This window comes from Phocoena sinus, chromosome 9 (genome assembly GCF_008692025.1).
Source record: "Phocoena sinus isolate mPhoSin1 chromosome 9, mPhoSin1.pri, whole genome shotgun sequence".
NCBI classification, from domain to species: Eukaryota; Metazoa; Chordata; class Mammalia; order Artiodactyla; family Phocoenidae; genus Phocoena; species Phocoena sinus.
The window spans coordinates 43,130,044-43,153,440 of record NC_045771.1 but is presented as its reverse complement, the minus strand read 5'-3'; the positions used below and the strand labels follow the sequence as shown (position 1 = coordinate 43,153,440).

Genomic DNA, 23,397 nt, shown 5'->3' with positions numbered 1-23,397 from the left:
CACTTGGGCTTCCATGTTAAGTTGAGAATAGTAGGTAGGTGGATTAGACAGAGGCAGGCATCAGGCTTAGAGAATCAACCTGGCCCAGGGCACTAGCCTCTGCTAGGAACCAGGGCTCCTAAGCATAGGCCCAAGGTGATGTGGCCAACTCCATCGAAATCCAAGAGGCTCGGGTGGAGTGGGAGTGATGCTCGGAGTCAGGCAGGTGCCTGCATGTGTCGACTTTGGATAGGCTCCCAGGGAGCCTATGAAGTGACTAATAAGAGGTGGAAGGATTAGTGTTCAACCCTGGGCTGGGAAGGCTTGCATGTAGGGGATCAGATAGCATGTAGGGGACTAGAAACACAGGCAAGAGAATGGGAGGACAGTGGAAACCAAGGCAGATGACCAGCGGTCATTGGATGTACACCAATCATTAGCTTTTTAAATTCTGTTGACCAGCCACCCAACTTAGATGCACAGAAAATGAAGCCGCCAAGAGTAGCAATATAGGACTAGAACCATCTCCCTGGAATCATACAGAGCCCTTCTCAGGCCCCTTTCCCCCACCTGTTCTCATCTACCAGGATGTTCAGCTCCATGCCCTGGCCTCACATCTGCTTCTGTCCTTCCATTTGCTCGCTCCCCTAGATTTCTCCTAGCTACCTGATTTTGAGCCTCCTGGAAGGACTGGAAATGACAGATTGATTGTATCATGGTCTGAGCTGAGATAAGCCCTCAGGGGGAAGTTTCCTTGGACACTTTCCCTGTTGAGTAGCACCTCCAAAACAGAAAACAAATTCCCACAGTGTTATTTTTTTAATTGTGTGGATCATGAGGAAGAATAGTTTCTTGGTATTTTTATTACATAGAATTACTTTGGTTTCTACTACATTGTAGAGATTTGGACCTAATTTATCCAAATGTTAGTGTTCTAAGTTTCAAGGATCTAGAGCTCAAATAGCAATTTAAATGTTAATCTCAGTTCTTGGTACACAGCAGACACTTCATTTATTTGTTCAACAATATTAATTTCTACCTAGACTGGAGCCCAGTGGGTTTTAAGATGATTTCTAGCATCTGTGGTCTGATATACTATGGGAATTCAGATGGAATCCCAGAATTTAATTGCCTCAAAGCTTCCAATGTACCCTATTTGTGATTAATCCGGAGGTCATTTTGTGATTCAAGAATGAATCACAAGAAGGGACTCACATTAAAATGAATGTGGGACATGTGCATTTCTGTTTCTGGTGAAATTCAAGGATTCACTAGTAACCAGAAAGCTGAATCAGCCTGTCATGTAAAGGCAGTCCCTGATTTGCACCAAAGCCTGATATGAATGAGAACAATTAGGCAGTGGGAAGTTAACACTCTAATTAAACTCGAAATATGACCCATGGCAGTAATGATCAAATACTCCAGACTAGTAACTAACCCTTTCTGGTCAGAGTAGAAAGAGCTGTATTGAATAATACAGTTATTCAATATGTCCTGGAGGCTAAACTAAGAAATAAATGTTAGACAGTGAATTGCTTTCTTGTTCAGCCCCAGTTTGAGGGAGCTAAAGTTGTATTCTGTCACCTATGATGATGGTGTTGAGAAGTAGGGCAAAGGTAGTACATGCAATGAAGACAATTGGGGAAGATTCCAGATGGGGAGGAATCTTTTCTCTTGGTAGCAAGTTCTTTTAACTAAGGACAAAGACTCAGTGTGGACCTTTCTCCACTTTTAAAATAGTTTTTAGGACACAAGTCCAGTTTCTCATTATAGGCCTTTCTCTGATCTGTGACCACACTTAACGTTCCTGGATGGTGCCTGTCTGTCATCACTAACCTGAAAGTTTTCAGTCTGCCTTCATGCATACTCTTGCCAAGCAACCTACTTGTTTGTTTGGCTACTTCTACTCATTTCTCAGACTCAACTCACATATTAATTTCTCCAGGATATACCTTTTGACCAACCATGACCAGTCCCTCCTCAAGTTCTACTACATGTCCCTTATTGGGGATCCTACAGCATCTCCATTACAGTAGTTCACACTGAACATTTTTGTTTACATATATGCCTCTACCACCAGACTAGAAGCTCCCTGTCCTAGCCTTCCTTCTATGGTACTATGGAACTTCTGTGGAACTACGGTAAAGTTCCCAACGTATGTTGAACTTAGCTGCTAGATTCTCAATAAATGTTTGTTGAGCTTGATTATACAGACTGTAAACCAGTATAATCATTGTCACAGCAACATGACTTCAAGGACAGCTTCCTACTTCGGGCCTGAGTATCATTTCTACACCATCGTATAGGTATATGCCAAGGCTCTCCCTTCAGGGTAAATGCCTTCCCCCTCTGGTACACTACATGAGAGATCACAGGATGACACTTAGTGCCCAACTATTGATATTTGGGACCATCTTGGTCCACAGCCCTGCCGTCCACCTCAACAGACCCAGGCTGTGACAATACTTCCCATTCCATTCACGTTCTCTCTTCTACATGCAGGAGGCCTCCTGCCAGCTGGTCCTACCAGCCCCTAGTCAGAGGGTGCAACCTACATTTCTGTTCAAGACCCCTGTTAAAATGATATTAAGAGCCTTACAAAAATATAAGACTGGAATTAACATCCACACTTACATGCAGCTTTATGTAATTCTCTTTTTTTAATTTAAACTAATTAAATAATAAACTATAAATATATAGTTTATTTATAAATAATAAACTAATTACTTAAATTAATTTAAGTAACTAATTTAAAAGTCTCGTTATATATTTTTTCATAATTGAGTATTAGCAATGAAGGCTATCCTGAAAGTAATCCAAGACGGAATTCCCAGAGGTCCAGGTAAAACAGCTAGAAAATGTGAGTGCAGATAAGTGGTTGTGATGACAATAATTCCATGGTATTTGCAAGGATGTCTCCAAGCTGGGTTACTGGGAGGGTGGTGAAAATGCAGATTTTCCAAAGGGGAATCGGCAGGAGGAGGGGGTCGTGGGGAAGTAGCCGAGGCAGAGGCTCCCATGAGCAAGCCTGGTCCTACCCCCGTGCCTCCCGCTTGACCTCCTTAGTGATTGCTGACCACCTGGCAATGCTTCTGAAGCAGCAGGTAGCGCGAGACACAGGGAAAAATTGGGACAAACTCCTGAATGACAGGTTTCCGATGGTTCAGAAATGGTCACTGCCCAAGGGTCTACAGATCCTCAATCCATCTCATTCCCCAAGTCTAATGAGGCAGCTTTGGGAATCCAAAGCTTTGCAGTCTGCTCCTGCCCATCTCACTTCAGATTGTGTGTTCCCTGTGGTACAAAGTGATTCAGCCTCAATGGAATTAGATGCTTTCAGAGCTCTGCTTTTGATATTTCCAACCCACCTAAGCCAATTACTGAGGCTTGGAGCAGACCTCAGAGCCTGATGCTGTGAATGACAGGTGGTACACTGGTCTCAGTGACAGGACAGCAGAGCTTCTTGGACTGCTGGCTGAGAACTGAGGCTGAATCATAACCTTGAGACTTCATTTCCTCTCTTGGGAAGTATGATGTATTCTCTCCTTCCTGTGTTTGAGATATTCATCTTCAACATCACAGAAATAACAGGAACCATAAAATGAAACATAAAAATGTAAAGGGTAGAGAAAGCCCTGTGATCCCTGGGGCAGACGACGCAGCTGCATCTTGTGCAATATTTACGACTTCTGCTGTGTGGAAGCCACACGTTACTCCAGAGTCCATCCATCCAAACACATATTGAGCATTGACCTTACTCTCAGTCCTGGGGAAGACAGTCATGAAACCGACTCAGCTTCAGAAACCCAGCTTCAAACAAGTTTGGGTCAGAAGGAAAATGAAGATCAGTTTCCCACTTGAAAATTGAAAAGAAATGAGGCAGCTTCACCGTCTCTGGCCTAATATTTGAGCAGAAAGCCACTACAGTAAGCAGGGCATGGACTTTCAGTCAAGCAAAGCCATGTTCAAACTCCATCTGTATCGCTTATAAGCCAGGTATCCTAGATAGCAACTTCTCTGAGCCCTACTTCCTTACCTATAAGAATGAGGACAGTGTCATCTCATCAGTCAGGCTGTGACGATTGGCAGCCTGACCAATGAGTACCTATTTACTGAGTACCTATTATACATTACAAACTAAGTCAGTCAGGTGCTAGATTAAAAAGTGATTCGCTCAAATAATGTTAGTTCCTATTCACTCTGTGATTGTTAAAGATACCTTAGAGTTTTTTTGTTTGTCTTTGTTTGTTTTCAGTTTCCAGGACTGCAAAGGAAAAGAGGATTATTATTCCTTGGATTTGAATACATCATGTCTTCCTCTCCAGACAAATCTGACATATCTAGTTTCAACAAGTCATACAGCTAAATGTCCTGTATTTCCTGAGATAATTTTCATTTCAAGTAACCTCTTACGATACTTATAAGTACCCTTGTCCTTGTCATCAACCATATATTCATCCATCAGATATTTATTAATCACTTTCTATGGGGAAGATAAAATTTCAGTCCAAAATGGTGACTCAGACTTAATGCCTGGCCTCATGGAAATCTTTTTGGCTCTGGAAACATATCCCATGGAATCAAATCCCAGGTATCAGCCCCATGGCAGCATCAGCATCGTCAAGAGAACACTGCAATTCATCCCTCTCAAACCAAGGTTGTAATTTTCTGCTCTGCAGGAAGCTGGGGTCACTGCGTGACCTCAGTAACTTGAGGTTAAAAACCAATTAGTCATAATCCCACAACTATTTAACTGAGCTTAAAACAGTCTCTAGTCACTGAAAAATTCCAAATTCACCTATTCCCTCTACTCACTATTGAGCATCTGGCTTGAATTTTTGCCTCACATGACCACTAGGGGGCGTTTAATCCCCAACTATATTCTTAAACACTGGTTCTGAGAATGGTGTTGGTATACCATCCGTACCTGTGGGGAAGAGGCGCAGGTGGAAAGCCTGTGAGGCTCAAGTGAAACTTCAGCAGACTGGAACTGAAAATAGGACAAAGAGGGTAAATTCAAGTATCATTCTTAAAAAGTAGTGAGTTATTTATAAATCACTGCTCAAACCTAAATGTAGTCCATGAAACTAAGAAAGGAGATAAACCAAGTTCTCCAAACCCTCGTATTACCCTGGGATGCATGTGTTTAGGTGTATGTGCAAGCATGGGTTTAAGTATACTATGAATAAATGATCCTACAGCTATGTAATTGTTTTCATACTTAATGACCTTTTTACAACTTGATGAAACAGGACTTAATTTTGGCTGGGTATAATTTATACAATCTACATGTTTTAGTCTCCTTTGTAGTGCCAACACTTTATACTAGAGACAATTCACTGATACTGAATGAATTAACAAATAAATAAACATGGCTCTTGGAAAGCAACAGTAGGGAACTTCTCTCATCTGGAAATTTCCTGGAGCCAGTGACTTAAGGTTGAGATTGTCTTTCAATAGAAAACTCCAAAGCAGAAGGAGTGGACCTGATTTCACAGGATTTGTTCAACCTGCTCCACACACATCATCTAATCCCAAGGAGAACAGACCCTGACCTGTTCACAGAGCACCCTGGGACGCCCAGCCCAAAGCACAGTTACTGCAAGCTCCTAAGAAAAGGCTCAGCCGAGCCAGCACTGACTGCTCCAGCCCTCCTGAGGCTTGACCTCCAAGTCACTGATACAACTAACCGGGATAATTTGATTTGCAGTGTTTCAGACTGGCAAGTCTGAAATCCTTAAAGGATATAGCAGGCTGGAAACTTAGGCTTGATTTCTATGTCCCACAAGGAATTCTTGAGGAAGCATTCCTTCTTCTCTGAGAAACCTCGGCTTTTGCTCTCAAGGCTTTCAACTCATTGGTTGAAGTCCACCCATATTAGGGAGGGTAATCTGCCTTTATTTAAAGTCGAGTGATTGTAGATGTTGATCACATCTATAAAATACCTTCACAACAACCACCTTACACTAGGGTTTGACCAAACAGCTGGGTCCTCTAGCCTGGCCAGGTTGACACATACAATTTTACCATCACAAGGGGTTTCTTCAGGCTCTTCTTACCATCTTCTCCAAACAGAAGCACTTCTCATCCCAGTCTTAGACGTGTGCATTCTTACCAGGACTCTGCCCAGACCTTTTGGGCTGAAGTCTCTTGGCTTCTGATTTCCGACTTGCCTCTGGATTCCCTTGGCTCCCTGTTCCTCACCCACAGCTCAGCCCACCCCGTCCTTACGTCCAGCCCATCCTGTTGCCCCGGGATTCTGCTTATTCTGGGCTATGGACTTTAGGTAGATGGAAAGTTCCATTTGAAGGAAGAGTGGAAAACTTTTTATGAAGAACTTGACATTTTAAATGAGTAGCATTCCTGCTTTTTTCATCTTTACTAATTATACACTATTCAGTGGAACTTTAATATTACTATATTATATAATTCTGTCAAAGGAGAAATAGTAAGATAACCCATAATCACACTACCCTAAAATAACCACGCTTAACATTTTAGTATACTTCAGTCTTTTCCCTGCATGTATAATTTTGCAGAGTTGTAATCACACCCAACATACAATTTTATTATGTTTTTCCATTTACCATTATAAGCATTTTTAATGTTGCCACATAATCTTCATGTCTGTCATTGTTAATAGCTACATAATAGTTCACTGAATTGAAGTGCTTTATTTACTTAACTATCCTATTATCTTTCAACAATTTCCAATTTCTTCTTACAGTAAATATGCGTAGTGATTGTAGTGCTCTTTTTCAAACTTAGAATTCTTTCACATAGGCTTAAAATTGTTTGGCAAGAATACTGTGTATACATTTTTATCTCTTGACATATATTTCCAAATGGATCTTTTTAAAGGTTGCATCAATTTACACTGCTGCCAGTGTAAATAAGGACCACTGTGTCTTTGTTCTCTTGAGAGTAGAGCTTTGACAGGTGGGGATAGGAGACCAGGAGGAAGACATTTCAACACCAAAGCCTGAGCCTTGCATTCTGTAAAGTACCCTGATCCTCACTGATACACCAGTTTCGTGTTGCTTTGTTTCTCACAGACTGAGCAGTTGATAACTCTGTGGGTCCTCTTCGTTTTTACCATTGTTGGAAATGCCATCATGCTGTTCTCTACACTGAGAAGGAAGAGGAAGTCGAGAATGACCTTCTTTGTGGCTCAGCTGGCCATCACAGGTACATAACTGCAGTGTGTGCAGAATTCCAATGGCTCCTCAGTTTCAATTATTTTACCAATAGAATTGGTGTATTATCAGTCCAAAATGCAACCGCAAATTTGGGAGAAATTTCTTTAGGGATATAAAGCTCAAATTTGAATTTTTCTTCCAGCAAATTTAACATATTTAAATATTTATAAGATTCCATTATAAAAATAACTCCTTATACAACAAACTTGAAAATATCATTATCAGTGCTACCAAAGCATTCTAAAGAGTTCTACTTTCCCTATACACAGCAGCCTCCATGGTTCACTAAGGTGATATTACCATATCATTCCGTCTTATGAGCTTAAAGAATATATCCCAGTAAATAGAGTAAAGGGTAATTAGGATTACCGAGTAAATGCAAAATTCTTGGATGAGGGTATAATAACTTTATTTCACCATATTTTTTTAATTACAGTGTTGTAACCCACATTCTACAAAACTATGTGTTCTTCTAAAGTGTAAGAGTTTAGAGGTGGTAAGGATATCAGCTTAGAATTTAAAGTACTGTCAAGAATAATAATAAATGAACTGAAATTTCACCATCTATTGTCAAAAAGAAGAGTTGCATGTTCTAGTCAAATCCATAGTCTGCTGTGTTAACCTGGGCTTAATTTCTCACGAATGTTCTAGATAGTCTAGATAGTCTAGATAAATTAATTTGTTAATTCCCTCTGGAAAAACTCAAGGGGTCAGATCAGGAGCATTTCAACTGAAGAATTCTTGGAGAGAGAAAGTTTGCCTAGAGTCTGAGATTAGGCTAACTTCTTATTTAAGGTGTTAAAATTTCCTTCATACACATTTCACCATGATCTCAGATCCTGTAGTAAGCGATTTGAGAATACATATCTGAGTCTTTAGTATGTATAAAAAGGTTACTCTGGTATCAGCTGAAGGATCCTATTCTTTCAGATTTACATAAATTTGATTTGAGTCCCCTATACTATGCTAATGGCCTCCCCAAGATTTCTTCAAATTTTCTGGACTTTATATTTTTAGTCATCACTTCTGGTTCTTACTTGCTAACTCTGCTGAACCTTTGCTCTCTTTTACAGGCATCTCACCTTCCCTAGTCTTTTTTTTTTTTCTTTTTAAGCCATACTGACCCTAACAGGGCACTCAGCTCCCCTTTCTTTTATATTCTTTAAAATCATCCACAGAAACATAACTTTCTATGTTTAAAAGACTTTGTCAAATGTTTCTGGCAACAGAGGGAGATTGCATTATAGCAAAGCAAATATATTAAAATTGAATATTATATATTTTTGAAACTTTCAGCTACAACCAGTTGTGTCTTTGACTCTCCAATGTTGTTTTATAGGATAACCAAATTTTTTCACATAAACATATTCTTGAATCATCAGATTCAACTGACATCATCAGTGACACACATATTTGGAAAATTAAATTCAGAGACATTAATTCTTGGCTCTTCTGATAGAGAAAAATAAGCGTTAAGAGTTATTACTGGGTAAGGCAATATTAATGCCCTTCATTAAATAATATTTTCCATCATGACTCACCTCCTAAGAGCAGCTTCCTACTTACAGGTCGGTATCCTTGAGTGATTCTTTAAGGAATATTTTGATTTCCATTTAGTAGGTGAATCAATTAGAGTCAGATTCATCTGCACATCTATAAAATCCAGATAATGGTGGCTTAAGTTTACAAGGATTTATTTTCATCTATGTAAACAATTCTGGAGGTAGACGGTCCAGGGCTCATATTTTATTTTCTTATCACTGGCGTCTCAGGCTCCTGTATATATATTTTTACTCTATTAAAGGATTTTCATACTCAAGGTCACCTCATGGTATGGATGGCTCTTGGTTCAAGGTGGTTGCTAGAACTCCTGCCATCATCCCCAGATTCTAGTCTAACAGAAAGGACGAGAGGAGGAAGGACAAGAGGGGCTCATGTCAGATATGTGTCCTCTTAACTGGCATTCCCAGAACTCCCACCCATTCATTTTTGCTTGCATCTCTGGTAAATGCTGGTAAATGTTTTTGTTTGTTCATTTTTAACCCATTGGCCAGAATAAAATCAAGCTTCTTTTCCTAAGGAAGAATGAGAGAACAGAGATAAGTAGCAGTCTCTGGCATAGCTTGCCTTCCATATTTCAGTTTCCATTGAGAACTGAGAAGTTTAGACAATGAATCTCTGTTTGACTACCCATTTGACTGCTTTGAAGGTGCTTCCTCCAGAGTGACATGCTTTCTTCTTTAGACCTCATGTCTTGGAAGGCCAGCACTTCGCATGTTGTCCAAACACTGCAGTGACCCATTGGATGACTGCCCCATTAAGTAGATAAACTCCTATTGTTGACTATTCACATAACCTCCCCCCCACCACCCAGTTTTTGGCTATTATTAGCAATTCTGCAATGAATATTCTCACAATTAAATCTTGTGAGCATTCTTTATTATTTATTTAAGAAAATTTATAGACATGAACTTACTGCATCAAAAGAAGACACTTTTGTGAGCTTCAAACTGGCCAATGTCCTGTTAGGTCACCCAGGATTAAAAGATGATAAAAAATGTCATGGGACAAATGCTCTAAAAGCTACCAACACAGATCCACACTGAGTCTTGTTTAAAAAGGACCCTGAAAACAAAAGCCCTACTGGCTTGCAATAGTTATAGAATCATGACCAGTTCCTTGAGGACACGGATTCTCTTTGTTCGCCTATAAATGTTCTATCTGTACCTACTCAAGTCTAATTTGCTTATTTTAAAAAGGAGCATTTTCTTCCACCCTAGCCAGTGTATCAGAGAAGAAGCCACACCTGATTTGGCCTTTCTTTCCCCCACAGTAATTATAGCAGCACTCGTATTTGTGAAAACAAAGAACACATCATTTACAAGACATTTGAAGAATTGTTTTTATTTTGCATCTGTATATTTTAATTCACTTCCCTCTTCTCCACATTTCTGATCCCTTCAAAAAATCTTACCTAATTCTTCTCTATATCTTCCATTAGGAATTTTAACTGTAGGTTTAGTCTTGAGAACGGAAGGAAACCAGAAGTTCTTAAAGCTGCTATTTTGGCATATTCTGCCATTCTTAGCACTTCCATTTTAACAATCTATTGGATGAATTTAATGACTGTTTATATTTTATGAGCTAAAGTGCCAATTAAAATTTATTAGTCATTTATCATCTTCAAGACTGACTTGTCTGTTTTATTCAAATGTCATAAAGAAGGGGAGCTAATGAGAGTAACTCCCATTGAGTGTTCAACCAAGGAAAGACAGAAAATATATATTTTTTGGCACATATTCAAATAACGTCCTTCTTCTGATAGGACCAAATCTTCTCACATTGGTGGAAATTAGCTTTGCCTCAAAGCACTTTCTGGAGAGCAATTTACTAATAAACGAAGGTATGTGCCACCCTCAAAGCCTTCCTGTTAATTATCTGACAGCAGAGAAAATTGAGAGGTTCAGGCAGGGAGGTGAGACCAGGAAGACTGAGGTATTCAAGGCCATCCATGGAGTTCACTACCACTTCCAATGCTAATTTCACTCACTTTTTCCCTGGGGTTTTGAGTTGCATACTCAGTTCATTTATTTATTTTAATTCTGCTCATTCGTTTTTAAAATATTTTTTCAGCTTTATTGAGATAAAGTTGACATAGACTATGTATAAGCTTAATATGTACAAAGTAATGATATGCTGTATGTACCTATTGCAATAAATTCAGTTAGAATCCATCACCTCACATAGTTACAATCTGTGTTTGGCGGGGGAGGGGAGTATGTTAAGAACTTTTAAAATCTACTCTCTAAGCAACTTTCAAATATACAATACAGTATTGTTAATGACGGTCACCATGTTGTACATTACATCCCCAGAACTTATTCTTCTCATAACCAGAAATTTGTTCCCTTCGACCATCTTCACCCATTTCCCCCAATCCCCACCTCTGGTAACCACCAATTTGTCCTCTGTTTCTATGAGTTCTTTTTTTTTTTTTTTTTTTTTTCAGATTCCACATATAGCATTTGTCTTTGACATTTCATAATGCCTTCAAGATTCATTTATGTTGTAACAAATGGGAGGATCTCTTTCTTTTTATGGTTGAATAGTATTCCATTGTGTATGTGTACCATGTATTCTTTTTTTTATAAATTTATTTATTTTATTCATTTATTTTTGCCTGCATTGGGTCTTCGTTGCTGCGTGTGGGCTTTCTCTAGTTGCGGCGAGTGGGGTCTACTGTTTATTGCAGTGCGCAGGATTCTCACAGAGGTGGCTTCTCTTGTTGCAGAGCGTGGTCTCCAGGCGCATGGGCTTCAGTAGCTGTGGCGCTCGGGTTTAGTTGCTCTGCGGCATGTGGGATCTTCCCGGACCAGGGCTCGAACCTGTGTTCCCTGAATTGGCAGACATATTCTTAACCACTGCGCCACCAGAGAAGCCCTATACCATGTATTCTTTATCCATTAATCCACTGATGAAAACTTAGGTTGTTTCCATGTTTTGGTTATTGTATATAATGCTGCCATAAACATGGAGGTACAGATACTTTGAAGATAGAGATTTTATTTCCTTTGGATATATATACATAGGAGTGAAATTGCTGGATCATATGGGAGTTTTTAATTTCTTAAGGAAACTCCATACTGTTTTCCATAGTGGCTACACCAATTTACATTCCCACCAAAAATGTACAAAAGTCCCCTTTTCTCCACATCCTCACCAATACTTACCTCTTGTCTTTCTGATAATAGCCATTCTAACATTTGTGGTGATAACTCTTTGTGGTTTTGATTTGTGTTTCCCTGGTGATTAGTGATGTTGAGTATCTTTTCTTGTACCTGTTGGCCATTTGAATATTTTCTTTGGAAAAATGTCTATTTATGTTCTGTGTCCATAATTTAAATGGATTATTTCTATTTTGGCTATTGAGTTGTATGAGTTTCTTATATATTTTGGATATTAACCCCTTATCAGATATATTGTTTGCAAATATTTTCTCCCATTCCATATGTTGCCTTTTCATTTTGTTGATCATTTCTTTTTTTATGTATAAGCATTTTAGTTTGACATATTCCTGCCTGGTTATTTTTTTTGTTACCTATGCTTTGGGTGTCATATCCATAAAATCATTGCCAAGAACAATATCGAGGAGATTTTCCCTATGTATTCTTCTAGGAGTTTGATGGCTTCAAGATCTTACATTTTTCTTTAATCCACTTCAAATTAATCTTTGTGAGCAGTGTAAGATAGGGGGTCCAGTTTCATTGTTTTGCATGTGAATATCCAGTTTTCCCAGCACACTTATTGAAGAAATTATCTTTTCTCCATTGAGTATTCTTGGCTCCCTACAGTCAACTATTAGTTGACTTTATATTCATGGGTTTATTTCTGGTCTCTCAATTCTGTTTCAATGGTCTATGTGTCTATATTTATGCCAGTACCATACTGTTTGATTATTACAGCTTTGTAGTATATTTTGAAATCAGAATGTGTAATGCCTCCAGTTTTGCTCTTCTTTCTCAGAATTTGTTTGGGTATTTGAGGTCTTTTGTGGTTTGATATGAATTTTAGGAATTTTTTTTCTATTTCTGTGGAAAAAATGCCATTGAAATCTTGACAGGGATTGCATTGAATCTATAGATTGTTTTGGGTATTATGGACATTTTAACAACATTAAATTTTCCAATCCATGAACAGGGGGTATCTATTTATTTGTGTCTTCTTCAATTTCTTTAATCAGTATCTTACAATTTTCTGTGTGCAGATCTTTCACCTCCTTCATTAAATTTATTAATAAGTATTTTATTGTTTTGGATGCTATTGAAAATGGGATTGTTTCCTTTATTTCTTTTTCAGATAATTGTTAGTGCATCAAAATGCAGCTGACTTTTGTATGTTGATTTTATATCCTGCAACCCAAATCAGGCAAAAATACCAACTAAGCTCCCTAGCCAAATGGGGTCACCATCTGTGATCTTTGCTCTGGTGCATGTGTGAAGAGAAATGTCACCTGCCAAGATCTGAGCACTGGTTGTTATAAGCTCCACCCTTCTTCTCTGCTTGTTTCTGATCCACAGTGGTCAAGCCCTGCAGATTTTCCCAGTGATTCTTGTGAGTTGAGACCAGAGAGGGCATCCTGGGAAGCATCCTGTAACACTGGGGGAAGTGGATGTTCACTTTGGGATATTTTTTCCCCACTGGAGAAATTGTAGGCCCAGTAGGGCCCTCTCAGTGTGGCCTTGTGCCTACCTGGGGGAAGGACGATGCTGTCAGAGTGTAGTTCTTCAAATTACCCTTCTAACGTGGTCCTTCTTGGTCTCTGTGGTCCAGGGGGTTGTTTCACATCACCCCTGTGTAATAGAGTTTTCACAATCATGTCTTGTCTATGGACACTTGCTAGTTGGTCTTCTTGTGAGGGGGACTGAAGTCAGGAATGATCTATGTTGCCATCTTGATGACATTACTTGTAATTCTTCCCTTTCATAATGAAAATGCTTAAGACTAAGGATTTTTTTCTGAATTCATAAATTTTATGAGATAATTCTTATTGTTTTTATTTTCCAAATATTTTAGTGTTGAATTTTTAATTTCCTCTTTCACTACTAAATAACTATTTAGTAGTTTTTTGTTATTCTTATCTTTAATTTCCAGGCAACTTTATTTTTCTTTAACATTTTGTAATTCACATTTAATTTTATTGCCTTGCAGTCAGAGAATATTTTTAGAAGGATTCCTGCTCTTTGGAATTTACTAAAAGTACCTTTGAGGTATAACATGTAATTATTTATTTTGAAAAATATCTAACGTTTACTAAAAATTAGGACATAATAATTAAAATTGGGGAAATTAAAAAAAAATCACCTAAATGAAAAAGAGCAATGGTTGTTTACTTTAGAGCTTACTATAGCAAGGAAGTCAGTCAGTATCATTTGTGTTGGCAGGACTCAAAGGTAGGCAGAGGAGTGGGAAAGCTTTGTAACACACACAAAAAAAGAAAAGGCTGCAGGTGTGCCCTGATTGGAAACTGTTGGCATGGGAAGCAGTAGGCAGACTAACCAGAAGCACAGCATCCTATGTGATTGGTTAGCATTGCATATTTGTCTTTCTCTGTTTGGTCCTAAGTTGGAAGCAGAGTCGGTTATTAATAAGGGAAGCTGTCAGTTATTAATCAAGTGCTTCCTATTTGGGGCATATCACTACAGCAGTTATTGTTTGGCTTTCTGGACTGGTTGCTACAGATAGTAGGCTGGCTTCCTGAGCTGGTTACTTCAGGTTGCAGTTCAGAGTTCCATTTTTATATACAGTCTGGTCATTGTCCATATGTATATTCAGTCTCTCAATGTATTCTTTGTGCTTATCTTTCTGAATTTGCCCTTATTAATTACAGTCTTCAGATTTTCTCTATTTCCGTATATGTACTTCTTGCCTATTTGATATGTCATGAGTGACTAAAAGTGCTGTTAAAAAGTTTCACACTTTGTCTCATTTTCTCCCAGTATTTTTTATCAATATTTATTTTATAAATTTTAACATTTTGTTATTTGGCTCCTAAAGGCTCCTGACTAATTTATCTTTAATATAGGTCTGAGTGCTTAATGTTATAAACACACACACACACACACACACACACACACACACACACACAATCCTTCTAGTTTCATTTATTAGCTTGCTTGAATTTTATTTATGTGATATTAATATTAAATGTGTCTATTTAATTTTTATTGCATTTGTTTTCCAAGCACGGGACTAAGCATTTTAATAAAATCTCATTTAAAAAATATATTTATCTCATTTGTCTTCTGCTTTATGACTATGCTTGCAATAATTATCAGCAAGTATTTCTATATTTGAATGTTTCAATGCTCACCAATAGTTGGCTTCCCCAGTCTTTGTTCTTTTATTTTGATAGAGCTTCCAATTTTCTGGAATACTTTGAGTGCTAATATTTTTCCTCATTCAGCCTGGATAGGATTCTCAAGCACCCGGCATCAATGAAAAAGACTTTCTCTTGCCTCCACAACAATGGCAGTATAGATGAGGAAACCTTGAATTCACAACTCAGATCACCATAGATGTTGCTCCACTGACTTCTGGCACCCCACGTTACAGAGAAGTCTAAAGTCAGCCTGGAATTTCTTCCTTTATAGCTTACCAGATTTTTTCTTTTGTTTCCAGATTTTCTTTTCCTTTTTTTGCTGTGCTGAGCTGGGTATGAGATCTTAGTTCCCTTACCAGGGAAAAAACCTGCACCCCCTGCAATGGAAGTTCAGTCTTAACCACTGGACCTCCAGGGAAGTCCCTAATTTTTTTTTTTTTTTGAGGATTCACACTTTTACCTGGTTATATCTATTTATTGATCTACTATATCAGTTCTGCTTTTTGCCAAGTAAGCTCTTTGGATCTGCAGATTGAAGTGATTTCGTAGCTCATTTTATTTATGTCTGAATATTGATTATCTTCCATTTATTCTTATTGTATGTTCAGGAGCACTAACTATTCATACATCAGTAACTATGGTCCTTCTCTCTCACCATTTAGATATCTTGGTCCTATTCTTCTAACTATTAAAACTTTTTCTAATTATTGATTTAATTTTGATTAGCAGTGTTAACTCTACTTTTTAATGTTTCTAAAGTATCTTAAAAGTTCCTTTTCCTTTGAGCAGTTTCAAAACATTCATTCCTTACATTATCCAGTACCTTTTTATCTGTCAACTTCTCAGTATTACTCTTTTTACAACTTACCTAATGTCTTATTATCTCATCTTTCTCCTTTTACGCCACAATGTCAAAGTTTTTCTAAAGTGTAAAAAGAACACAAAACACACTGCTTAAGATTTAAGTATGTTTCCTGAACTAAAAGGGTTTTTTTTAAAGGATTTTTTTCTGACATTTGTGTATTCTTTTCTACTTAATATTACAAAATTTCTCTACCATATGACTCACTCATTCCACTAAAAGTTGCTTGATTGGCTAACATCTGAATAAATGTGCATGCTTTTCATTTAGATTACTCATACAGTGGCTAGACAATACCATCATTGTTTCCCACTCTGAGAAGAGATGGTCTATGTTTGTAAAGAAAATCAGTTTCTCTTGAGCAGGAAAAGAAGGTATTGTCCTTTCACTATGGGAATAATTTAACTAAAAGGAATGAACTCTTATCCCAGGAAAACTTTTTCTTCTTTAGAGAAATTGGGTTTTTTTTTTGTTCCCTCCGTTTGCTCCACCATTAGCACACTGTGTGACCTGGAAAGGGCACTTAATCTCACTAAGTGTTCGTTTTCTCATCTCTAAAATGAAGGAGTTATCTGGATGATCTTAAGAGACCAGAAGTGATCTGGCTCTAGTAGTCCTGTGCTTCTAATTAGAAATTTCCAGTTGTAGAAATTGAGAGGAATTTTTACATTTTCAGATGTCTGCCAATTAAACAACTTTTGCTATAATGAGTACAGGTCACCTTTATGAATTAGCTCTGTTGCTTAAAAATGGTAATATCTGTCTCCTGGTCCACATAGAACGTGTCCAGTGGAATGTAGTAATAATAGTAATAAGATTGACTCACTCCTCTGCTGCTTGCCACCTCACTGGGCTTCCCAGATCAACACACTACAATTCTTTTCGTGGCTTATTCTTTCATTCCTTCCTCTAGTCATTTAACAAATACTATTAAGCACTTACTACGATGAGGCTTGGTTCTAGGTTACTAAGGACACAGTGGCGTACTTGGTTATTAGTTACAGTTGAAACAATAAAGCAAAAAGGGGGACAATTTTGCTTTTGTCATGCAAAGTTCAGTGACAGAATAAGCTCAGGGCTTGATTTGCTTAGCGATTCAGGAATGCCACCAAGGACCCTGTCTCTGACGTGGTAGAAGGCATCACTCTCAGCCTTGTTCCTCATCCTGGTTGTAGGATGCTGTATTCATTTGCTAGGGCTGCCATAACAATTACCACAGACTGGGTGGCTTAAACAACAGAAATTTTTTCTCACAGATCTGGAGGCTAGAGGTCCAGGATGACGATGTTGCCAAGTTTGGTTTCTTCTGAGGCCTCTCTCCTTGAAGTGGTGGCCATCTTCTTCTTTTGTCTTCTGTTGACCTATAACAAATAGACTGCCAATTATTTCTCCAGAAAAAAAATAGGGTTTATTCAGGATCAGTAAAGAATTGCCATTCAGGGTGTGCAAGTATGGCAAGCCATGTGCAAATCCTCTCACAGGAAGGAGAGGAGAACTCTTTTAAAGAGGGGAAAGGGAAGCTGGGAGGGCTATAGGAAACAAAGGGTCCACCGGAGGACTTGAGAGATCAAAAGATAATGGTTTTTCATTGGCTGAGTTGTGCTGACGTTTTCTCATTGGCTGAGCTCTTGCCAGGAAAGAAGAGAAAGTCTTTCTTCTTCCTGTTGGGCTCTGCTGTCTTCATAGGACAGGAGAGCTCCCCCTTCTGGCTTCCTGACTATTTTAATTGAGGTTGCTGTTTATCAATTTTGACACTTCACATGGTCTTTCTTCGAGTGTGTGAATGTCTGTGTCCTAGTCTCCTCTTCTTATAAGGACATTAGTCAGGTGGATTAAGTCCAACCCATATGACCTCATTTTACCTTAATTACCTTTGTAAAGGCCCTATCTCCAAATACTTTCATGTTCTGAAGTACTGGGAATTAGGACTTCAACAAATACATTTTGTCGGGGGGGGGGGTAGGGGGACACAAGTGAACCCATAACGGATGCTTACTAATGACTCCTGGGGAACTCTTGTCCACATGCACAGAGAAAGACTGTGATTTTTAGAAATTTTCTTAGAAATGTAGGAAGCCACCCTTCCCGGCAGTGCTTAGCAAACACGTACATGACCCTCACCAACCTAACTTGAGCTATATGCTCATATATGAACTAATCAGTGTGAACAAGATATGCAATTACTGATGAGCTCAATTGAAGTCAAATGCCCTACTCCTAGGGATTCAGCTTTCCCCAGAGCACACTGGCTGGGATGAGATATTTGAACTAAAAGTTGGGTTCTTACTAAAAGAAGAAGTAGATGTTGGAGAGATAACCTCATTACAAATGGTAGGGTGGAAAAGACAGAGTGCTTAATCCTCAGGAGCTTCTATTCAGGGGAGGGGTCGGGGGTAGATTTTTCTCAGGGCTTTAGGACTGGGGCAGCTGGGCAGTTAATGCCTGGAATCCAGAGCAGGACAGAATATATCTCTACCCAAGAGTTGGGAGCCTCCCAAATATATCTGAAGATTAAAAACATTAAAACTCTGCCTGAGAAAAGTAAAATTTATGAAGTTATAAAGTTAGCTTATTCGATTCAACTCGGGAACTTACACAGATCAAATGAACTGCAATTGTGTTTGTCTCCCTGATATTCAGATAGAAGGGTGATTGGTGAGCACAACCCTTCAGGATGTTTACAAATATCATCACTTTCAAGTTTTATACCAGCCTTGTGAGATAAATATTCCCGTTTTCCAGATGAGGACAACAAGGCTCAGAGAGGGTAAGTGGCCTGGCAAAAGTTTTCGAGTGCCTTCTGCCCTGCCCCATAGCCCCTCTGCAGCGTGAGGACACAAGAATGAGCAACCTGGAGTTGCAGGTGGTTCTTTTCCCCTAAAGGGGTTTGAGAGCCACCAGCACCTGTTCAAGGGGTCCTTGTGGTCAAACCTTGAGGATCCTCCGAGTAGAGCAACTTAGTATACAGACAGGCACCACAACTCTGTCCTGTGCAACTCTGTCCTTGGCTCAGCAATTATTGGCTCGATTCTAGATGAACTCTGCCAAAAATTTTAACATTAAGAATTGTTGCCTGTTTCTAATTTTAATAATTAATGGAAGTTTTACAACTCTCAGTGACTTTTAGCTCAGTTTTCTTTGGCTTACTGTTTCTTGGGCAGTAACAGTGTGATCACTGTTATACAAACAAAGGCTGGACATGATCTATGACCAACTTCTTCCTCCATGGTAATATCGTTGAATGCTTCTGAATTCCCCAGCTTTTTGTACAATTGGGTCACTGTCTCAAAATTCGAGCAATCAACACTTGAGTTTAAAACGTGTCCTTGTAGCATACTTTTTAGCTAATCCAATTCACGATGCTCTGACTTTTGTTGCCAACCGCTTACTTGACACGTCTAAAAATGCCCTTCTTCATGCACAGCTTTCCACACCTCAACTGCTGCCAGCACATCTTTATCGCTGCTTAGAACAAACAAGAAGTCATCCTAGACTCCTCTCTTTCTCTCATACCACACATGCAATTCATCAGAAAATCATCTGCCTTAAAAAAAAATTCAACCACTTCTTGCCATCTCTATTGCTTCCACTCAGTTCTGAGCTTTCAGCATCTCCTGCATGGATTACTTCAATAGCCTCCTGATAGGTCTTCCTGTTTCTATAGTTGCCTCTTTATAGTCTATGCCAAGGGTGGCAAACTATAGTCCTTAAGTCAAACTCTTTCAACTGCCTGTTTTTGTAAATAAAGTTTTATTACAACACAAATAGGCCCATTTGTCTATATATTGTCCATGGCTATTTATGTGCTACAATGGCACAGAAATGAACAGATTTGACAGAGATCATATGGCCCACAAAGCCTAAAATGTTTACTATCTGACCCTTTAAAAAGAAGGTTTTCTTCTCTTTAGGTCCCTGGAATACTCTCGACTTGGCAATCTGAAACGTCCTTTTGAAATAAAAATCAGATCAGGTGATGCCACTGCTCACATCCCTCCTATGACTCCCCAGTTTACCATGAGTAAAATCCAAAAAGCTTTACAAAGACCTTTTAAGGTTACATCATCTGGCTTTTCCATTACCTCTCTGATTTCTTCTACTGCTATCTCCCTCATTCACTCTGCTCCAGCCCAAAGGAACCCTTGCTGTTCTTCCAACATGCCAGGCACAATCTTACCTCAGAAACTTTGCACATGCTGTATCTTCAGCTTAGAGAGCTCTTTCCCCAGATGTCTGCATGGCTCACTCTCTCGTGTTCCTCAAATCTTTGCTCAAATATCAGTTGCTTGTGGGTTTCTAATTAATACAACCCACCAGCCCTATATCCCAGAATTCCTGAGACTTCCTTCACACTGTTCTATTTTTCCTTTTTTTTTGCATAGCAATTGTTACATTCTACTATGCTATAATTTACTTATGCATTGAGTTTATTGTTTATTGTTTGCCTACACTCCCTAAAATATAGGGCAGGGATTTTTGTTCTATAACAACTTAGAAAAGGACCTGGACACATAGTAGTCATTCAATAAATATTTGTTGAGAGAATGAATGAACAAATGAATAAATGAAAAATGAATATAAAATACTTACAGGTCCTAACATTCTGCTAAGCACTATTGGGGAATACACACACACACACAAACACACAGAAACACACACACACACACACACACTCCCCAATATGTGACATGTTCCTCTATCTCAAGAATTTATTATCACACACAAAGTTGAAGGAATTTAGGAAAAGTATAATGGAATATAATTAGCACTAAAATGACTAGTATAGCCAAATGTACAGAGTAGATTAGAATAAAAGAGAACAAAATAGGACAGAGTTGTTTGGGAAGGCCCCTTGAAACACCATGAACCACTCCCAGAAAAGTAGAGAGAATTAAACTCAATTAAACAGTGGTGGCAGGAGGAGCTCACAGTATTGCATATGAAGGGCACAGCATAAGCAAAGCCAGGGAAGCGAGGAAGAACAATCTTTACCACACCTGTTGCTCAGCAAATTATTAGTCAGCCCTAGCTTAACAATCCAGTGTTGAAGTTTTGATCTTCCTCCATCAATCGTCAATCAATCAATGGGACATTGAGGAGCTTGGTCTAATCCACCTAGAGAGTCAGTACAGAGAAAACAGGCTATAGAAGGGAACATGGAGCCCTCTGGAAGACCCCTGGCCAGGTAGTGCTGGAAGAGCACAAGTGCAGGGTATGCCTTTAGTAGAGCTTCTTGGCATCTGCATGTAGGAAATCCTGATGGACATTCACAAAGCTCCAAGCCCCGGACGTAAAAGAAAGGGAAAGAAGGTTTCCATTTAATAGTTAAATTTATTAAACCGATCCATGATGGGAAAAGGCAGAGTCTTCTAGATCCACTGAAATAGTTACTTTGCTATAGATTATTCAGTAATATGCAATCCTCTAAATAGTAATATGATAATATAATATGTAATAATACATGTATATACATTAGATATATACATTATATAATATATATCTATAACTGTATATATAATATATAGAGAAATATATATAATATACAGAGATACAGTTTATAATACATGCAGATACATTATATCATATATATGGATATATATTATACCTATATGTCTATATATAACATATCATATATATCCATATATATCTATAGATTCAAAAAGACTGACAATATGAAATTTTTTAATAAAAGAAGAGAAACCATGGAACTAAGTATCTACTACCGACCAAGGGAGAGAAGTACTAAATCAGGTCACTAGTGTAGTGCTCTGTCCTTTGAATCAAGGATATGTCATCAGGCCTCACGATGATTATGTATCCATTCAATTAATCAAAGTTCATGGAGCATCTACCATGCACCAGGCTTATGCTAAGTGCCAGGGATTGAGTGGTGAGCAAAACAGACAGTGTGCCAAGCCCTGAGGAACAGAAGTCTCGTGTGGGTGCAGATATTAAACACACACTGGTCTAGGACAGCTTGGAGGGGTCTCCAAGACCAGCCACCAATTCTTTCTCTGATTATATGATCATGAAAACCCCTTCTGATGACTACTTAAGTCTCTCATATAGATTGTTCAGGAAACTGTGAGGTTTGGGGGAGGTGGCTACAGATTGAAAACCTAATTTCTGAATCTGCCGTGCTGAGGACTAAACCATAGATTTCAAATCACCACAGGAAAGTCACTCTGTGAGCCTCGTGGGGGCACCTTCCTGCTGGCTACATACTCTGCTTTCAAGAGAAATTTTTTCTTGAGCTTTCTTTCTTTTTCCCATTTACATTTTTTCTCACATCTTCTTTTTCCCCCCCTAAGTCTTCCTCCAAATAAGCTTGTCTTGACTTACCTTGAGTTCATTTTGTCAGATTGTCTGTTGTTAATTCCATGTCATCACTGCCTCTCTCCAGGTTTTGCTTTGCATCACAGGGGAGAAGGCTGCATTTCCCAGAATTGTTTTTCCCATTTACTTCCAGGTCACATTCTGCCACTGAGGGGTACAGACATGAAATTTGGAAGATAGTTGAGAAGGAGAAACCACTTTCTCCAGTGGCAGTTCTGCCAGAACACGAGCAGATGGCAAACATGCGATTATCAGCAGCAACTTCTAAGCAAGTTCTTGTTAGTTACCTGATTTCCTGGTGCTTCCAAAGATTCTTGAAGTTTGCAGGCTCCTGGTGAGCCCCTGTAAACCACCTGCTTTGGTGCCACGGGCAAACTAAGGTCATCTGCAGGTGCTTTGTAGCCACTCAGGTGCTTTCTGCTTTTATGAGCTCAAGCCAAAGCCTCCCTAAGCCCTCTTAAGTCTCATTCCCTTTATCTAAAACCTTTTCTACTTGGAATACCTAGAAAGGCTACTTTCTGACCAAACTTGAAAAGTTCAGTAAGTTTGTATGGGAAGGACTATCCCCAGTTATTTTGGCCCTCTCCCCAAGATCCTTAAACTAAATATACAATGGCCTCCCTTCAGGTAGAGAAGAGAAAACAGAGGGAGGAAATGTAAATTACCTGTTTCTAGATTCCACTATTAGTGACTAATGTGCTCTTTGTGCTTCCTATACTGGAGCCTCACAGACCAATCAGAAGCTTGAAAAGAAGTCCTTTAGCCAATAAGAGAAAAACCTTTTTACCTGACCTCATATTGGATAATTGAGAAGCTCTCCTTGGCCTGTGGGTCTTCTTAGTGATGTTTTCAGGATATGGAAAACAGGCTTGCTCGGCTAGGGAACAGGGACTCCATAAAGGAGTGAGTAGGTTTATAAAAATATGATCACCTAGTGGACTCCAAAGCTGGTGGTTCTCAACATCCTGCAGATAATCAACTGCAAGAGCAGTTACAAAAAAAAAAAAAAATGTCCAGACTCATACCAAAGATTTGATTTAATTGATCTGGGGCCAAACCAAGACGTTAGTAGTTTTTCAAAGTTCTCAGATTATTTTAATATGCAGCCAGGGTTGAGAAACACTAAGAAGATGTCCATGAAA

At 38.8% G+C, this 23,397-nt stretch overlaps 1 protein-coding gene across 1 annotated transcript in view; it reads left to right on the top strand.

Moving 5' to 3' along the window:
* Window positions 1–23,397, top strand: part of NPSR1 (neuropeptide S receptor 1) — a 138,115-nt gene that overhangs the window by 16,297 nt on the left and 98,421 nt on the right. Inside the window, 1 exon segment of the mRNA XM_032642574.1 lies at window positions 7,035–7,167. Coding sequence (XP_032498465.1) covers window positions 7,035–7,167 — 133 coding nt within the window.